Source organism: Engraulis encrasicolus, chromosome 23 (assembly GCF_034702125.1).
Source record: "Engraulis encrasicolus isolate BLACKSEA-1 chromosome 23, IST_EnEncr_1.0, whole genome shotgun sequence".
Classification (NCBI taxonomy): Eukaryota; Metazoa; Chordata; class Actinopteri; order Clupeiformes; family Engraulidae; genus Engraulis; species Engraulis encrasicolus.
In genome coordinates this window covers 32,609,694-32,623,492 of record NC_085879.1, presented here as the reverse complement: position 1 = coordinate 32,623,492, position 13,799 = coordinate 32,609,694, and the positions used below count along the sequence as shown (strand labels likewise).

Sequence of the window (13,799 nt, the reverse complement as noted above, 5' to 3'; positions counted from 1 at the left end):
TTCGCTATGCACAATAAGAGTTCATTACACGACTGGTGACTGCTTTGGTCAGGGGGCAATATGTGTGATTTGCTTTGCCGAAGGTTTGGACCAGAGAATATCCATGTCTCCTTTAGTTCTTTCATAAAACATATTTATACACATAAAAATAAGTGTTCCATTATGCATGAGGGCTTGTACCACCGCGTAATAATGTCTTAAAATAGTCATAGGAGTTGTAAAACACAACATGAGGACAGTCGGCAGTCACAGTCACAACATGAACTTTCATGAGCATGAACGTGAGAATTTGTAAGAACCAGTAATATAAAAAAAAATAATAATTATACATTCTAAGGGTTAGTCAAAATGCGCATCATGGGTGGTTGGTTGAGAGTGGGAAGCAATATGTTTGATTTGTGGCTGGTGTTTTGCCAAGGGCTTGCCTTGCCTTGGAGTCGGACCACAGCGTGTGCGGCGTAACCATGTCTGCAAATCAATATGGCCGTCTATGGAGTATTGAGCATGACTCATCTGAGAGCGGCGAGATCAGAGGAGAGGTCAAGGATGCGACATCTCCTGAGGCCCAATGGGTCCTCTGTTGTTGCATGTGTTACATCCGAGCAGAGCGGAGCGGTGTGTGTGTGTGTGTGTGTGTGTGTGTGTGTGTGTGTGTGTGTGTGTGTGTGTGTGTGTGTGTGTGTGTGTTTGTGTGTGTCTGTGTGTGTCTGTGTGTGTGTGTGTAAGAGAGAGGCGCACAAGAGAGAGAAGCGAGAGAGAGAGAGAGAGAGAGAGAGAGAGAGAGAGAGAGAGAGACCATCGTGGTGTGTGTTACTGTGGTTGCACTGTGTGATTGTGTGTGTGTGTGTGTGTGTGTGTGTGTGTGTGTGTGTGTGTGTGTGTGTGTGTGTGTGTGTGTGTGTGTGTGTGTGTGTGTGTGTGTGTGTGTGTGTGTGTGTGTGGGTGTGTGTATGTGTGCGCGCGAGGGGGGCGGGCAGTGCTAATGGCACACATACTCAAGCGTGCACATGGCTATACACACACACACACACACACACACACACACACACACACACACACACACACACACACACACACACACACACACACACACACGCATGCACACACACAGACAGGGCGAGTGTTTTGATGTGTTTGTGCCCAGTGACGGGGGGTGGGTGGCCATCTCCCTGGGAGGTGAGGGGTCCGCTACAGCCCTCCCCTGACCCCTGACCCCTCTGGACAGGCCCTGCAGTGGCTATAGCTTTCAGGACCCCACGGCCGTGGCCAAGAGGGGGAGGGATGGGCATCGACATGCACCACGCCACTGTTGTCTTATTTTTACGTGTTTTTTTCCCCCTTCTTTCTTCTTTTTTTTCCGTCGAGGATTTCTATATCTTGTCCTGTCAAGTGAAGTTGTGGTGTGCACATCCAAGACGCAGATGCAGGATAAAAAAGTCAAAACTATGAGCTAACATAAAGATGAATGTCCGCACATTGCTCCCGTGTTGCTGCTTTTTATTTCAGATAAAAAGCAACACGGGAGCAATGTGCAGCCATTCATCCTTATATGTCCTGTCTTCTCTCACAGACAGCAATCTTCAATTTAGTTGTAGGCTATATAGCATATTTCCCAAGTTCATGTGTCTCTGCATAAGAGCGCATAAAACTGTTAGTAGGCCTAGATAAATATGCAAAATGCCATCCTTGTTTGAAGGAATGTAAACTGATGGTTGTCATCGCTAAACGTTCAGTGCTAACTCAGTTCAAGACAAGATATGATTATTTTCTTTTAACTTTATTTCTGAACACTGAAATAGCCTACATTTTCAAACAGTGGTAGCCTAGTGGCTTAAATAAGGGGAATGTGATATCATGACAAAAGCCTCTGAGCCACAGTAAGGCGAGGGGGTACCAACACCAACACCAACACCCAAACATTGCACAACGGCTGATGGATCCCCCTCCTCTAACCGAAAGTATTGGAGTGGACATAATTGGTTTGCAGGTGCGGGCGCAACACGTAGCCCGGCCTGGGCGTTCATCATGTGGGGAATTGCTTATGCTCCCGTGCCCTCGAACAAAGGCATAGATTCATACAGCATACTCATATTGTGTTCCCCTGCAATTAATCAGCATCCATTATCTCCGGAGACACAGCCAAAACAGGTGGTTATTAACGCGGATAACGTAACGTGCCAGGCTATGGAGTTTTGTCGTTTGTCGTGGTTACGTCATGCTAACTTCGAGGGCATCACTTAAATGACTCGTATCAAATAGTATCGTATGGCTAAGGCTAATTCATAACTGTTCGTTCCTGCAGATATACTTACTTTGTGAAACTCTTTACGCGCAGCAGATGTGGTGTCCGCTTTTTTTTCTTCCCTGTGGACTATTGGTTGGCATGCGCTCTCTCCCCAGGGTTGGCACCCCCGTTATGTCTGGTATAGCCTCGACACGTGCAGATACAAGAGGCTTGGCTTGGGCCCCGTGCCCACTTCAATGGAGGATTTAACCTGGGCTTCTATAGAAATGAAATGACCATGGCGCACAAAGGCTCAGGATGGAATTGGGATGGGGAATAAATTACGATAGCCTACTGCGTAATAACGCATGACTGGTCACTCCAGGCATTGTTCTGTTTTTGAACACCATGAAGAAATACTAGAGTTAAGTCTGTGTACAATCTGTGTTGTATTAGCCAACAGGTTATTCTATGCGACAGTTTTTTTTTGTATTATTATTATTGAAGATTCAATAAATCCTCCCGAGATAAACACGTTTTCGTGGGGTCTATTTATTCACAACGTGCCCAGCGTGAATAGGGAGTGCGTTTTCGGGTCGAATAGGCCAATATATTGACATAGACGCTGAGCAGAGTCTCTGAATTAATTCATCTTCCACCTGCCCCCATAACCGTTAGGCTATACTCCCAGAGAGCGTCATGTCTGCTTTGTTTTCGTCATGCATGGATGAATGACGCCTCTAATGGGCGACTGCATTTTAAGTCAACCTCCCTGAAAGAAACCAGTGTGCAGAGAGAATATGGATGATAGTGAAATTCTTGTTCATTAATGTGACAGACACCACATGTTCTTATAAACATTATAGTTTTATTTTTACAAAAAGTGTTTGCACCAAATGTATACTTTGTAGGTAAATACATAATAGAATAGATCTCTTTATATACAATAAAAAACATATCATATGAAAGCCACATGTTGAATAAATAAAAAAGATTAAAAAAAGGGGAAAAGCGTTTGAAAAAAGGGAAAAAGTAAAGAAAAACATCTCTATAGGACTGTCTAAAAGGTTAAGCAGGACGCTACAGCGTTCTTGGGGTCAACATACATAATGCATCAGGCCAGATCCTTGTCTATTGATAGCCTTTCAGTCCTTTGTCATGGCGTTGAAACCGAATTTCCACGCTAGTTTCTCAGCATTATCAGTCTACAAATTGTAAAATTGACTTTTCACCTCCGTCTGCCAACCGAAAAATCCGTCGTCCTCTTTTAAATTATAATAATTAACATTTAATAGTTGGCGGAGACAAAGATCTATGGAGGGGACCTTGTTTACGCGCGGCAAAAAAGTGCAAAGGTACTGAAGTCAACAGCACCCAAAACATAACATTGAATCACATGGAATGGTTGAGGAAAATAATAATAAAATAATGAAAAGACAGTTAAGGCCAGCTGTGAGCACATTTCTCGTCTGAAAAATCTGGGCACTTTGCGCTAAACTGCATCTCAGACCTTCTTCCTCCCCACGCTACATAGACACCAGATATTCTGCTACCGAACTTTAAGAATACAGTTGAAGAGTTTTTAGTAGATGCTGGGCATGAAGTTGTGGTAGCTGTAAGCCACATCAGTCTGCAAGTATCCGCAATCATCCGGGGATGCCGGACTGCCGGGGTTGGAAGTGCAATAAGACGGAGAGGACGAGGAGGAGGCACCGGACGACCAGGAGCAAGCATCGCTCCCTGGGCTGGGCGCATCGGCCATGCAAGAAGCCAGAGACGACAGCAGGAGCGCGGAAGGATCCATGGACTTGTTGGGTCGCTGGTCTGCAATCCTTATGGTCTCGGACAGAGCCCAGATGTAGTTGTGGGCAAAGCGCAGAGTCTCGATCTTCGTGAGCTTGGTGTCGTCGGGGAAGGCGGGCAGCACGCCGCGGAGAGTGTCCAGGGCGTCGTTCAGGTTGTGCATTCTGTTCCTCTCGCGGTCGTTCGCCTTCACGCGCCGGTTCTTCTTGACCACATGCACTGTGGCTTCGTTCCTCGCACGCCCCCTTCGCCTCTTCTTCTGCTGCTGCTGGGGCTCCGGACACGCCTCCTGCACGCAGCCGGATGGCGAGCCCACGGAGCAGGCGGGGGATGCGGCTTGGATGCTGCTGCGGGAGTCCTCATCATCCGTGTGCGAGTAGGAGTAGTCGCAGCTAGAGCTGTCGATGTCAGAGTAGATGCTCTCCATTGCTGTTGTTGGTTCTTAGGAAGAATCTGGAAAAAAAAGAGAGAAACAAGGTTGCCGTTAGATGGGTATCCAAAAGGCACTGGGAAGACACTACAAGTCACTGCAAGTTGCGTAAGATGCGGAGATGAGATCTCCAAACGTGGAAGCGAGCTGATACATACCTCAAAGATGTTTGAGGAGAGAGAGGAGTTGGGTTGAGGAGTCAAAGTCCGCAAAGAAGTTGTCGAGAAGTGTGAGGCACGCGTCAGACTTGCTTTTGCGCTTCAGTCAGCTCGTGTGAGCTCGTGAGCTTGGCACACGACTGGCCTCACTCACCTTATATACCCTGGCGGAACAATACTCGTGCCCCCCTCGCTCGGGCATTTTTTTTGGAAGGATGAATGAATAGGCTGCATCAGGTCTGCCCCGTGCCGCACGGCCATGCCATTTGCATAATTTATGCTCGTTGTTTGTCCTCCCTTCGAAGCGTGCCTGTAATCACGGCCGACCAATCAGAGCGCGCGGCTGCTGACCAGCCACGCGAGCAACTTTTGCTGTTGCTATCTTCTGCCGCGAAAGACCATGCCCACTTAAAAGTTAAACCTCTGGAGCGAAATGAAAAGGGAGGGTGGCCACATGACTTGCGCGTTTAGCCCCAAGGCTCAGGCACACTCCAAAAGTTCGGCAGGACTTACTTTCTTTCACAGCCAGGGTCTGGAAAATCCACATTGGCAAAAGACTACCTTAGCTGCAGCCAGACTGTCTCGAAGAAACACACTGTGGCTGCGGCGTAACACCCTAAATCCAAATGCACCTGTCCTCGCGCTGGAAGAAACAACTATTACGCATGGTGTAGTTGCAGCCTAAATATGTAGAATGATAATAAAAACATAGGTCCTAAAATTTACAAATATATATTTATCAATTCCTTACTCTGCAGGTAAACAAATATGATGCCATTACATTTTGTGTGTTTTTTTTACAAGGACACCGCGTAGACTTTCCAAAAATACGCACGGTATAGAAATGGCATTTCTTAAGAACTATTTTATTGGACTTTACAAAACACCTCTAGTTCATTGAGATTCATATCACGGGGTGCTGTGTTTAAATTTATACAGCGCCGCTAGACGCATTTCTTTAGGTTTATTTAAAAGCAACTTTATTAGACAACCATACAATTGTCCATTAATTATTCCATTTATTCTATTTCTAGCATCTCGCCTCTCCTTTCAGGGCTCTGGACGGGGGCACTATTTAGAAATAGTTTGGAGAGAAACCTGCAGTGCTTTTCTCGTGGCTGAATTATGTGTGCAGGGGGACAGTCATTTATAAATAATTACACAATGTTTAGAGTCTTGAGGCATGTATAATATATCAAAGCGATTATAAGGTGAATTGTTCCATTGTACGCGTCTCCCCTCACTTCTTTTCAGCCCTATAAGCCTTGTCCCCCTTCCAAATTCTGCACCTCGGAGCTTTTGTCACTCATTTTTTTCGGCCTGCGACACTCCAATGGCATTATTCTTATTCAAATAACCACAGCGTGAACAAAAACACGCCTGGACGGCTCACTGGGTGTTTATATTTTGTTCAGGCCACTAAAGTTAAATTAAAAACTCACTTGCTCCTTGGGCTGTTGTATTTAAACGCAAGCAAGTTTCACCACTTTCTTGTTTCGTTTATTTTTAATGTTTTATTCGATTTTGTAAATCTGTTGTGTTTTGTACAGATAAAAATATGAAAATAACAATGGAAAAGAATGTACATAGAGTAGGCCTAGCCAATTTAGAGAGCTGCATACCCGGAAATGTCCTTAGGGAAAATGAATTTTGTGGCCCTTTTAGCAAGTGTGTTTTCGGAAACACGGACCTGACGGATAGGAGGAGATCAATTTTATTATTACAACACCAACCTGTCAGTAATAACATCAAAGACACGAAGCAGCTTGGCTGCCCATTTTGTTTTTTACTGGCGGCATTAGTATCCCGTCTCCCGGGCACACTTATTGCTCTTATAAAGTGATAAAACTTAACGGTTTTACAAGTTACAGCGTATTTCCTTATTTCTGGAAGAAACATGCAAATAGTTGGACTTGATTTTTTTTGTGGCGAAAGTGTGAAAAGGGGGGGGGGGTCTGAAGAAAGGGGGTGGGATGAAGCTTTTCCTGCGCACACTCCATGGAGGTTTCCAAGGAGATTCTCTGACAGGATTAGAGACAAGTGCAGGCGATGGGATTGCATTTCAATAGCACAAACACGTGAGAAAACACAACAACACAATCGGCTCTTGAGGATCCAGGCTCATCCACGAGACCAAATTCAAAATGAGTTGACCGGCGGCTGCATAATATTATTTCAGAATGAAAGCGTGCGTATTTGGGACTTGTTGAACAGCGTCGCTTGGATGCTGCGTTGTGCGCAACGCAGTTCATGCAGTTTAACATATTTGATTTGTAGGCTATTTTCGCTACGCACATTTGCATGTCAGGTGGTTGCACAGTTGTTCAAAAAGTCTTAGACTGTATTTAATAAGTCTCTTAAAAGAGCTGCGCCCTATGTCTTTGAGACGAAACGGAGAGGGGTGTGGGCGTGCAGTGCATGAGAAGCTCCATTCTATTGGTGGTGGCACATGCACGCTGCACCACATTTATTTCATATCTGTTTATACAATTTGAATTAAATTCAATTTTAGCGAGTTTGCGCAGCATTAATCCTCGGGTATTAACGCGATTACTGTGCGCAAAAGATCTTTGAGTCAGAAAGTCTGATAGGAGTTTTCAGATGGTAATCTCCGGGTAATCCCTTCCCCTGGCGCAGAGGCAGCACCCGGAGCCGGTGGACCTTTTCTGCCCGGTCAAAAAGAGCAGAATAGGGCCCATTACTTTTGAATGATAATTAATTCCCTGCTCCAGTGCCCCAATTGTGCCCGGTTTACTTCTCTCCATATCCCCCCGCCCGCCCCCAAGCTCCCGTTATTCTTCTTCACGCAAGCTTTTAAAAACCTATAGAAAATGGACTATAAAAACTTGAACTAAAACTATAATTTCTCTTTGTTTGCAATTGCCTAAATGAAATATTTGGATGTATCATAATAGTATGGTCCACTCATAATAGTACCATACCATGCTCTTCAATAAGTAACTCTCTCTCTCTCTCTCTCTCTCTCTCTCTCTCTCTCTCTCTCTCTCTCTCTCTCTCTCTCTCTCTCTCTCTCTCTGTGTGTGTGTGTGTGTGTGTGTGTGTGTGTGTGTGTGTGTGTGTGTGTGTGTGTGTGTGTGTGTGTGTGTGTGTGTGTGAAGGACTCCTCTGGTGTGGTAAATGCTGTGTGGTCTATGTGCTTGTGTGTTGGTATATTCACTCTGCCTCTGTGCACTGTGCACACATGCGTAAGGGACTCTTCTATTTTGTGTGTGTGAGAGCATGTGTGCGTGCACGCGTGTGTGTGCGTGTGTGTTTGTGTGTCAGTCAATTTGTGCATGTGTGAATTGGTAAGAAACTCCCCTGTGTGCATTTCTCTCTCTCTCTCTCTCTCTCTCTCTCTCTCTCTCTCTCTCTCTCTCTCTCTCTCTCTCTCTGTCTTTCACTCACTCACTCACTCACTCACTCACTCACTCACTGACACACTCAATCTCTCTCTCTCTCTCTCTCTCTCTCTCTCTCTCTCTCTCTCGCTCTCTCTCTCTCTCTCTCTCTCTCTCTCTCTCTCACACACACACACACACACACACACACACACACACACACACACACACACACACACACACACACACACACACACACAAAAACACGTCACACCGCACCACACACACACACACACACACACACACACACACACACACACACACACACACATACACACACATACACACACACACACACACACACACACACACAGACACACACAAACACACACGCACGCGCGCACGCGCACACACACACACACACACACACACACACACACACACACACACACACACACACAAAGAAAGACAGAAAGACAGAGAGGCAGAGAGGCATGAGACAAAGCCATGAAGGAATGTTCAACCCTAAACTATATGAATGCATACAGTAGTACTCTAATTCATCTTGAGATAAAAAAACGCAATATATATACTGTATATATATTTACATTTCTATGCCCCTCCTATCTCAGTGTCACCTGATTTATGTTTTCAAATTCATCCTTGGTCTGTGTTTGTGCCTGCGGTGTCAAGGAATCCCATTAAATCCTTGCAGAATGCTAATTTTATGTCCTCATTGTTGGTCGTGCTCACAGAAATCTACCAGTTCGTGAACCTGGCCCTATCAATCAATTGTCCGGGGGCCTTAAAGCGAAGCGCCCAGCGTCGGCCATTCACTTGTCTTCATGTATTTGAACAAAGTGCATAATTTACCTCTCGTTTACCCTGCATTACTGCTCACAATGAAACTTGTGTCTCTAAAAGACACTTTATAATTCAAAGTAACCCGGGCAACTATTGGGTAAAAAAAAAAAAAAAAAAAAAGAACGTGGTGAAAAAAGGAAGCCTCACCAAAGTTATCGTTAAAAGAAAAAGAGAGAGAAAAAAACCAAATGCTCGACGATCCCTCCAGGCTGACGGATGGTTACTACACACATTGACCTCACCAGTGTCTTTCAGGGAAACATCCGGACTGTGCACTGCAAATCTCCCCTGCACTAGAACTTCTTTTATTATCACTGACTGTAGTTTTGTTCTATTGCCCAATTAGATGTCCTTGGTCAACACCATTTATTCTCCAGTTTTTCGCCTCTTTTAGTGTGTCTTCCTTAGTGTCCTTTAGTGTCTTTTTTAAAATCCAGACCTTCATTCATCCTCTTCCTCTTTTTTTTTCTTGTCCTGACTATCACTGTGGCTCTTGATACTGATACTTCGAACTAACTGTTCTAACACTTATGACTTCGACTTCTAACTAACTTTTAGCTGAACTTCTAAACACTTGCAACACAACTGAATTGACTCTCCTCACTGAATGGCATTGGGTAGATCTAGTTAGTTGTCATTCTTCAGTAACACCATCATGTTTTGGGGGTTGGAGAATCTGAAATATCAGTTGCCATTCTGCTGTCTTTTTTTGTCCCTACGATGGACACCTGAAGAAAGAATAAGGAGAGGACAACCTAAAAACAACTTGAGGCGCACAGTAAAATAAGAAATTAAATCTATGAGCCTCACATGGAGGGACAATGTCCAGAAGGGAAAAAAAGCACAGAACAGACCAGAGTGGAGAACCTTTTTGTTACTGCTCTACTTGCCAGGAGGCAAAATGGGCAGTAAGTAAGTAAGTAAGTAATAATTCTGATCTCAGCTCCTATGCCACTCCATCCATCCATCCCTCCATCCATCCGTGCCCATCACGTCTTATCTGAGATAGGCTGGGCACAGGCAGGGCACAGGCAGGGCTGGGCATCAGCACCGGCTGGCCGGCTGTGGTGGTGGTGGCCAGTGGCACCTCTCTTGGTGCTGGAGCTCGCCAGCGAATGAGCCATATGGTTTGGAGTGCAATAACTTGAAGCCGGTGCCAACAATGGAGTAATTGAGAAAAGGAAAGAGAAGGGAAGGGAGGAGAAGGGAGGAGAAGGGAGGAGAAGGGAAGGGGGGGGGGGGGGGTGTACCCGGCTCGGCTTGACTCGACAAAGCTGCCGAAGCAACTCCCCTCTTTCACCCTAATGAAGCTGTTGTCTGAGAGGGGCTGGCAGTGTGTGTGTGTGTGTGTGTGTGTGTGTGTGTGTGTGTGTGTGTGTGTGTGTGTGTGTGTGTGTGTGTGTGTGTGTGTGTGTGTGTGTGTGTGTGTGTGTGTGTGTGTGTGTGTGTTGGGGGTGCTGCTGGCGGAGAACGTGATTTGTCATACAATCTGAATCTTTAGGAGGGCAGGGGAAAGACCACCTCCCCATATGTCTGCTTGTTTTGCATCTGAAAGCTGTGAAGAGAGGACTGGGCAGGGCTGCACTGAGCTAGGCTGAGCTGGGCTGGGATGTGTGTGTGTGTGTGTCTGTGTGTGTGTGTGTGTGTGTGTGTGTGTGTGTGTGTGTGTGTGTGTGTGTGTGTGTGTGTGTGTGTGTGTGTGTGTGTGTGTGTGTGTGTGTGTGTTGGGGACGGTGTCAGAGAAGGAGGTAGGTAGCAACCAAGAGACTATACACACGCACACCCACACCAACACACACACACACACACACACACACACACACACACACACACACACACACACACACACACACACACACACACACACACACACACACACACACACACACACACACACACACACACACACACACACACACACACACACCAGTGCAAAGCCTTGTCTTTTTGTCTTGAATTCTTCTGGAACTGACTGTGTTCTAGAAGGAAGTCCAGATGTTTAGAAGTAGAACTTTTTAGGGTCATGTAGTTAATTGAATTTGTGAATATTCAAACCAGGTAAGAATCTCTCCCTACCTGTCGAATGTGCTGACACAAAGGCAGTAAAACATGAAGAAAAGTCTAAGGAAGGGCTGTGGTGGCCCGAAACATCACAAGAATAAAAATGGAGTTAATGGGAGCTCACCGGTGTGCGATTCTTCAATTGCCTTACAAGAAAATGTGAAGAAAAAATGTGTCTTTTGCTGTGACTTCAATTTAAAGGACGCGCTAGAACACCTCACTTGTTTGTTGTTCCAATTATGCAAAAATTGCACACGAGTGCCTTTACAAATTGTCTCTGTCATACTATCTCCCCCTCTTCCTCAAGTGCTTATTATTCTGTAAACAAAAGCCAAGACCCCCATGTTAGTCTGGAACAATCCAGCATCTCAAAGCAAGTCCCGTTTGACGGAATGCCGTGAAACAAAGGGAAGTAGAGAAGTCGGACAAAAGCCCTTACTTCACTCCTTCTTTTGCATCCTTTGGTTTCTTCAGAGGTTAGAGAGAGAGAGAGAGAGAGAGAGAGAGAAAGAGAGAGTACAAGGACTTCTGACTATTATAGCCAGGCAAATGCAATTACGGCCCGACAATGGCTGCAATAGTTTCAGAAGTGAAGAGCCCACTCCACTGCAGTGTGGCTCCAATAACATCCAGCACAGGGAGCAGGGAGCAGGTGTGAAAGAGGCCGGTCGAGAGGCCTCTCCGTCCTGGAGAGGGGCTGTGGGATCTGGCCTCCTCAGTAAGTTGATCCGCATTGAGCCGAGATACACTATTCTTTCTCATAGGGACTTCTGATGGATGAACTCACGTACAAGTGAGGTCTTTTTCATGATAGGCTTACGTACGTAGGCTACTTCAGGCAGTATAGTTAAGTTCTTCTCATGGTGTTAATATGGCGTCGAATTAGATTAGGTTATGTTAGGCCAGAGTGGCTTAGTGGGGGGCAGCCGTGGCGAGGTGGTCTAAAGATCAGAGGGTTGCCGGTTCGAATCCCACTCTCTCCATACATGACTGATGGGGCCTTGAGCAACGGCACCTGAACTCATATTGTTCCAGGGACTGTAACCAATACCCTGTAAATAAATGTAGGTAATTTTGGATAAAGCGTCAGGCTAACTGTAGATCACATTGTTGTTGTTCTGTGTGCTGTCCAACTTGCTGCTATGCCTTCTAACATGTATTGCTGACCTGCCACTGTGCCTTTTAGTGTCCATTGCTTTTATTCGATGCTTTGCTTTTTTACATGTATTGCTAAGCTTTGATTTATGATTTCTGCCTTATATAATATATAATATAATATAATATAACATAATATAATATAATATAATATAATATAATATAATATAATATATATATATATGAAGAGTTCAGATGCAAAACCCCCTAAAGTGCCTTTTCAGAAAATAATCTTAATTCATTTTTATTTAATACAAAGCTATCAAAATGTCAGATTGTTTTATTTTATTTATGTAATATAACTATTTATATGTATTATCAAGTATATGAATGTAAACCAAACCAACAACGGTGTTCTCTAAACATATAGAAGTGCAGGTCTTCAGAAATGGAGTTAGGGGGTTTTGCATCTGAACTCTTCATATATATACTGTTTCAACACACTATGCTACATTCTGCCCTCTAAAGTGTCCTTGGGTATATTGAAAGGGGCTCCAAATGGAATGCATTATTATATTATCATTATTATTACTTCTGGCACTATAGCTGAGATTTTAAGTCTTAATATGGAATAGCATCGAATTACATCGACTGCATTGTGTATAGAATGATGCACACCATGCAATTTAAACATCTGAAAGCGCATGTCCTTAGATTAAGTTTCCTCGTATATTCAGCATATATCTACTGTATGGGTGTTCTGAGCAATTTCAGCTGTCTACACACTAATTTCCATTTACGTTTATTAATGCATTCATTATGAGTTGCATAATTAGCATCTTTTAGCACACATTTATTTCTATTTCATTTCTCACCATAAACATTTCAGGTAAAGAGCAACACTGTCAGAGTTGTATAAAGTAGAGGTACTCTAACAGATTCAATTACGACACCAGTAGTATGATATCACAAAGTTGAATACATATCATACCACTAATGTTATAATTAAATCTGTAAGAGTACTTCTACTTTCACTTTATACAACTCTGTATATTTGTAATTTCAGCGTGATGTTGCAAACCCAGTATCCTGCAAATGAATGGTGACGTCATGCCGTGACAACAAGTGCTTACAGACCCCTGAGGTCATGCGGAGACATGCTAGACTCCTGTTGCCATAATGTATGAGCATTCCGATGAGCACATATACCCCATCCTTATAATGCTAAGTGTGTGTGTATGTGTGCGTGAGTGTGTGTGTGTGTCTCGGATTGAAGACGCGGGGGTTACCGGGGGCCAGGGTTACATCTAGGCCCTCTTGTCTGCAACAACACAAGGGGCCATGAACTTGCGGTGCTGCGGGGACATCTGCATGCATTCTCCCATTGTTCCCTTCCTCTTTTTGATATCAAGGTTAATGGTATGAGCGAGAGCGAACGAGGGATCGAGCGAGGGATAGAGTGAGGGAGTGAGCGAACAGCCCCTGCAGAAGAATGTGATGACACGCACACGCACACGCACACGCACACACACACACACACACACACACACACACACACACACACACACACACACACACACACACACACACACACACAGAGCAAAGCACAGGGGAGCAAAGCTAAATGAGTGTAGTCCCCAGAGGATGACTCCCCTCTTGGTGGATTCTCTCTGTGTTTTTTGTTGTGTGTGTGTGTGTGTTGGGAACACCCCTCCTTGGCCAACACCACCGAGATATTTCGTGGACATCTGCCCCTGGGCTCATCAATATGCATAGACTCAGTCTGGGGGTATCTGACCTGCCTTGGGGCAACAATGGTGCGT

The 13,799-nt window shown here is 44.8% G+C and overlaps 1 protein-coding gene across 1 annotated transcript; it reads right to left on the bottom strand.

The window, feature by feature from the left end:
* Positions 1-3,806: 3,806 nt before the first annotated feature.
* neurog1 (neurogenin 1) lies at positions 3,807-4,454 on the bottom strand. Its single transcript, XM_063190693.1, has 2 exons — positions 4,323-4,454; positions 3,807-4,292 (listed from the first exon to the last, which is right to left on the bottom strand). The coding sequence occupies exons 1-2, from the start codon at positions 4,452-4,454 to the stop codon at positions 3,807-3,809; spliced, it is 618 nt and encodes a 205-aa protein (XP_063046763.1).
* Positions 4,455-13,799: the final 9,345 nt, after the last annotated feature.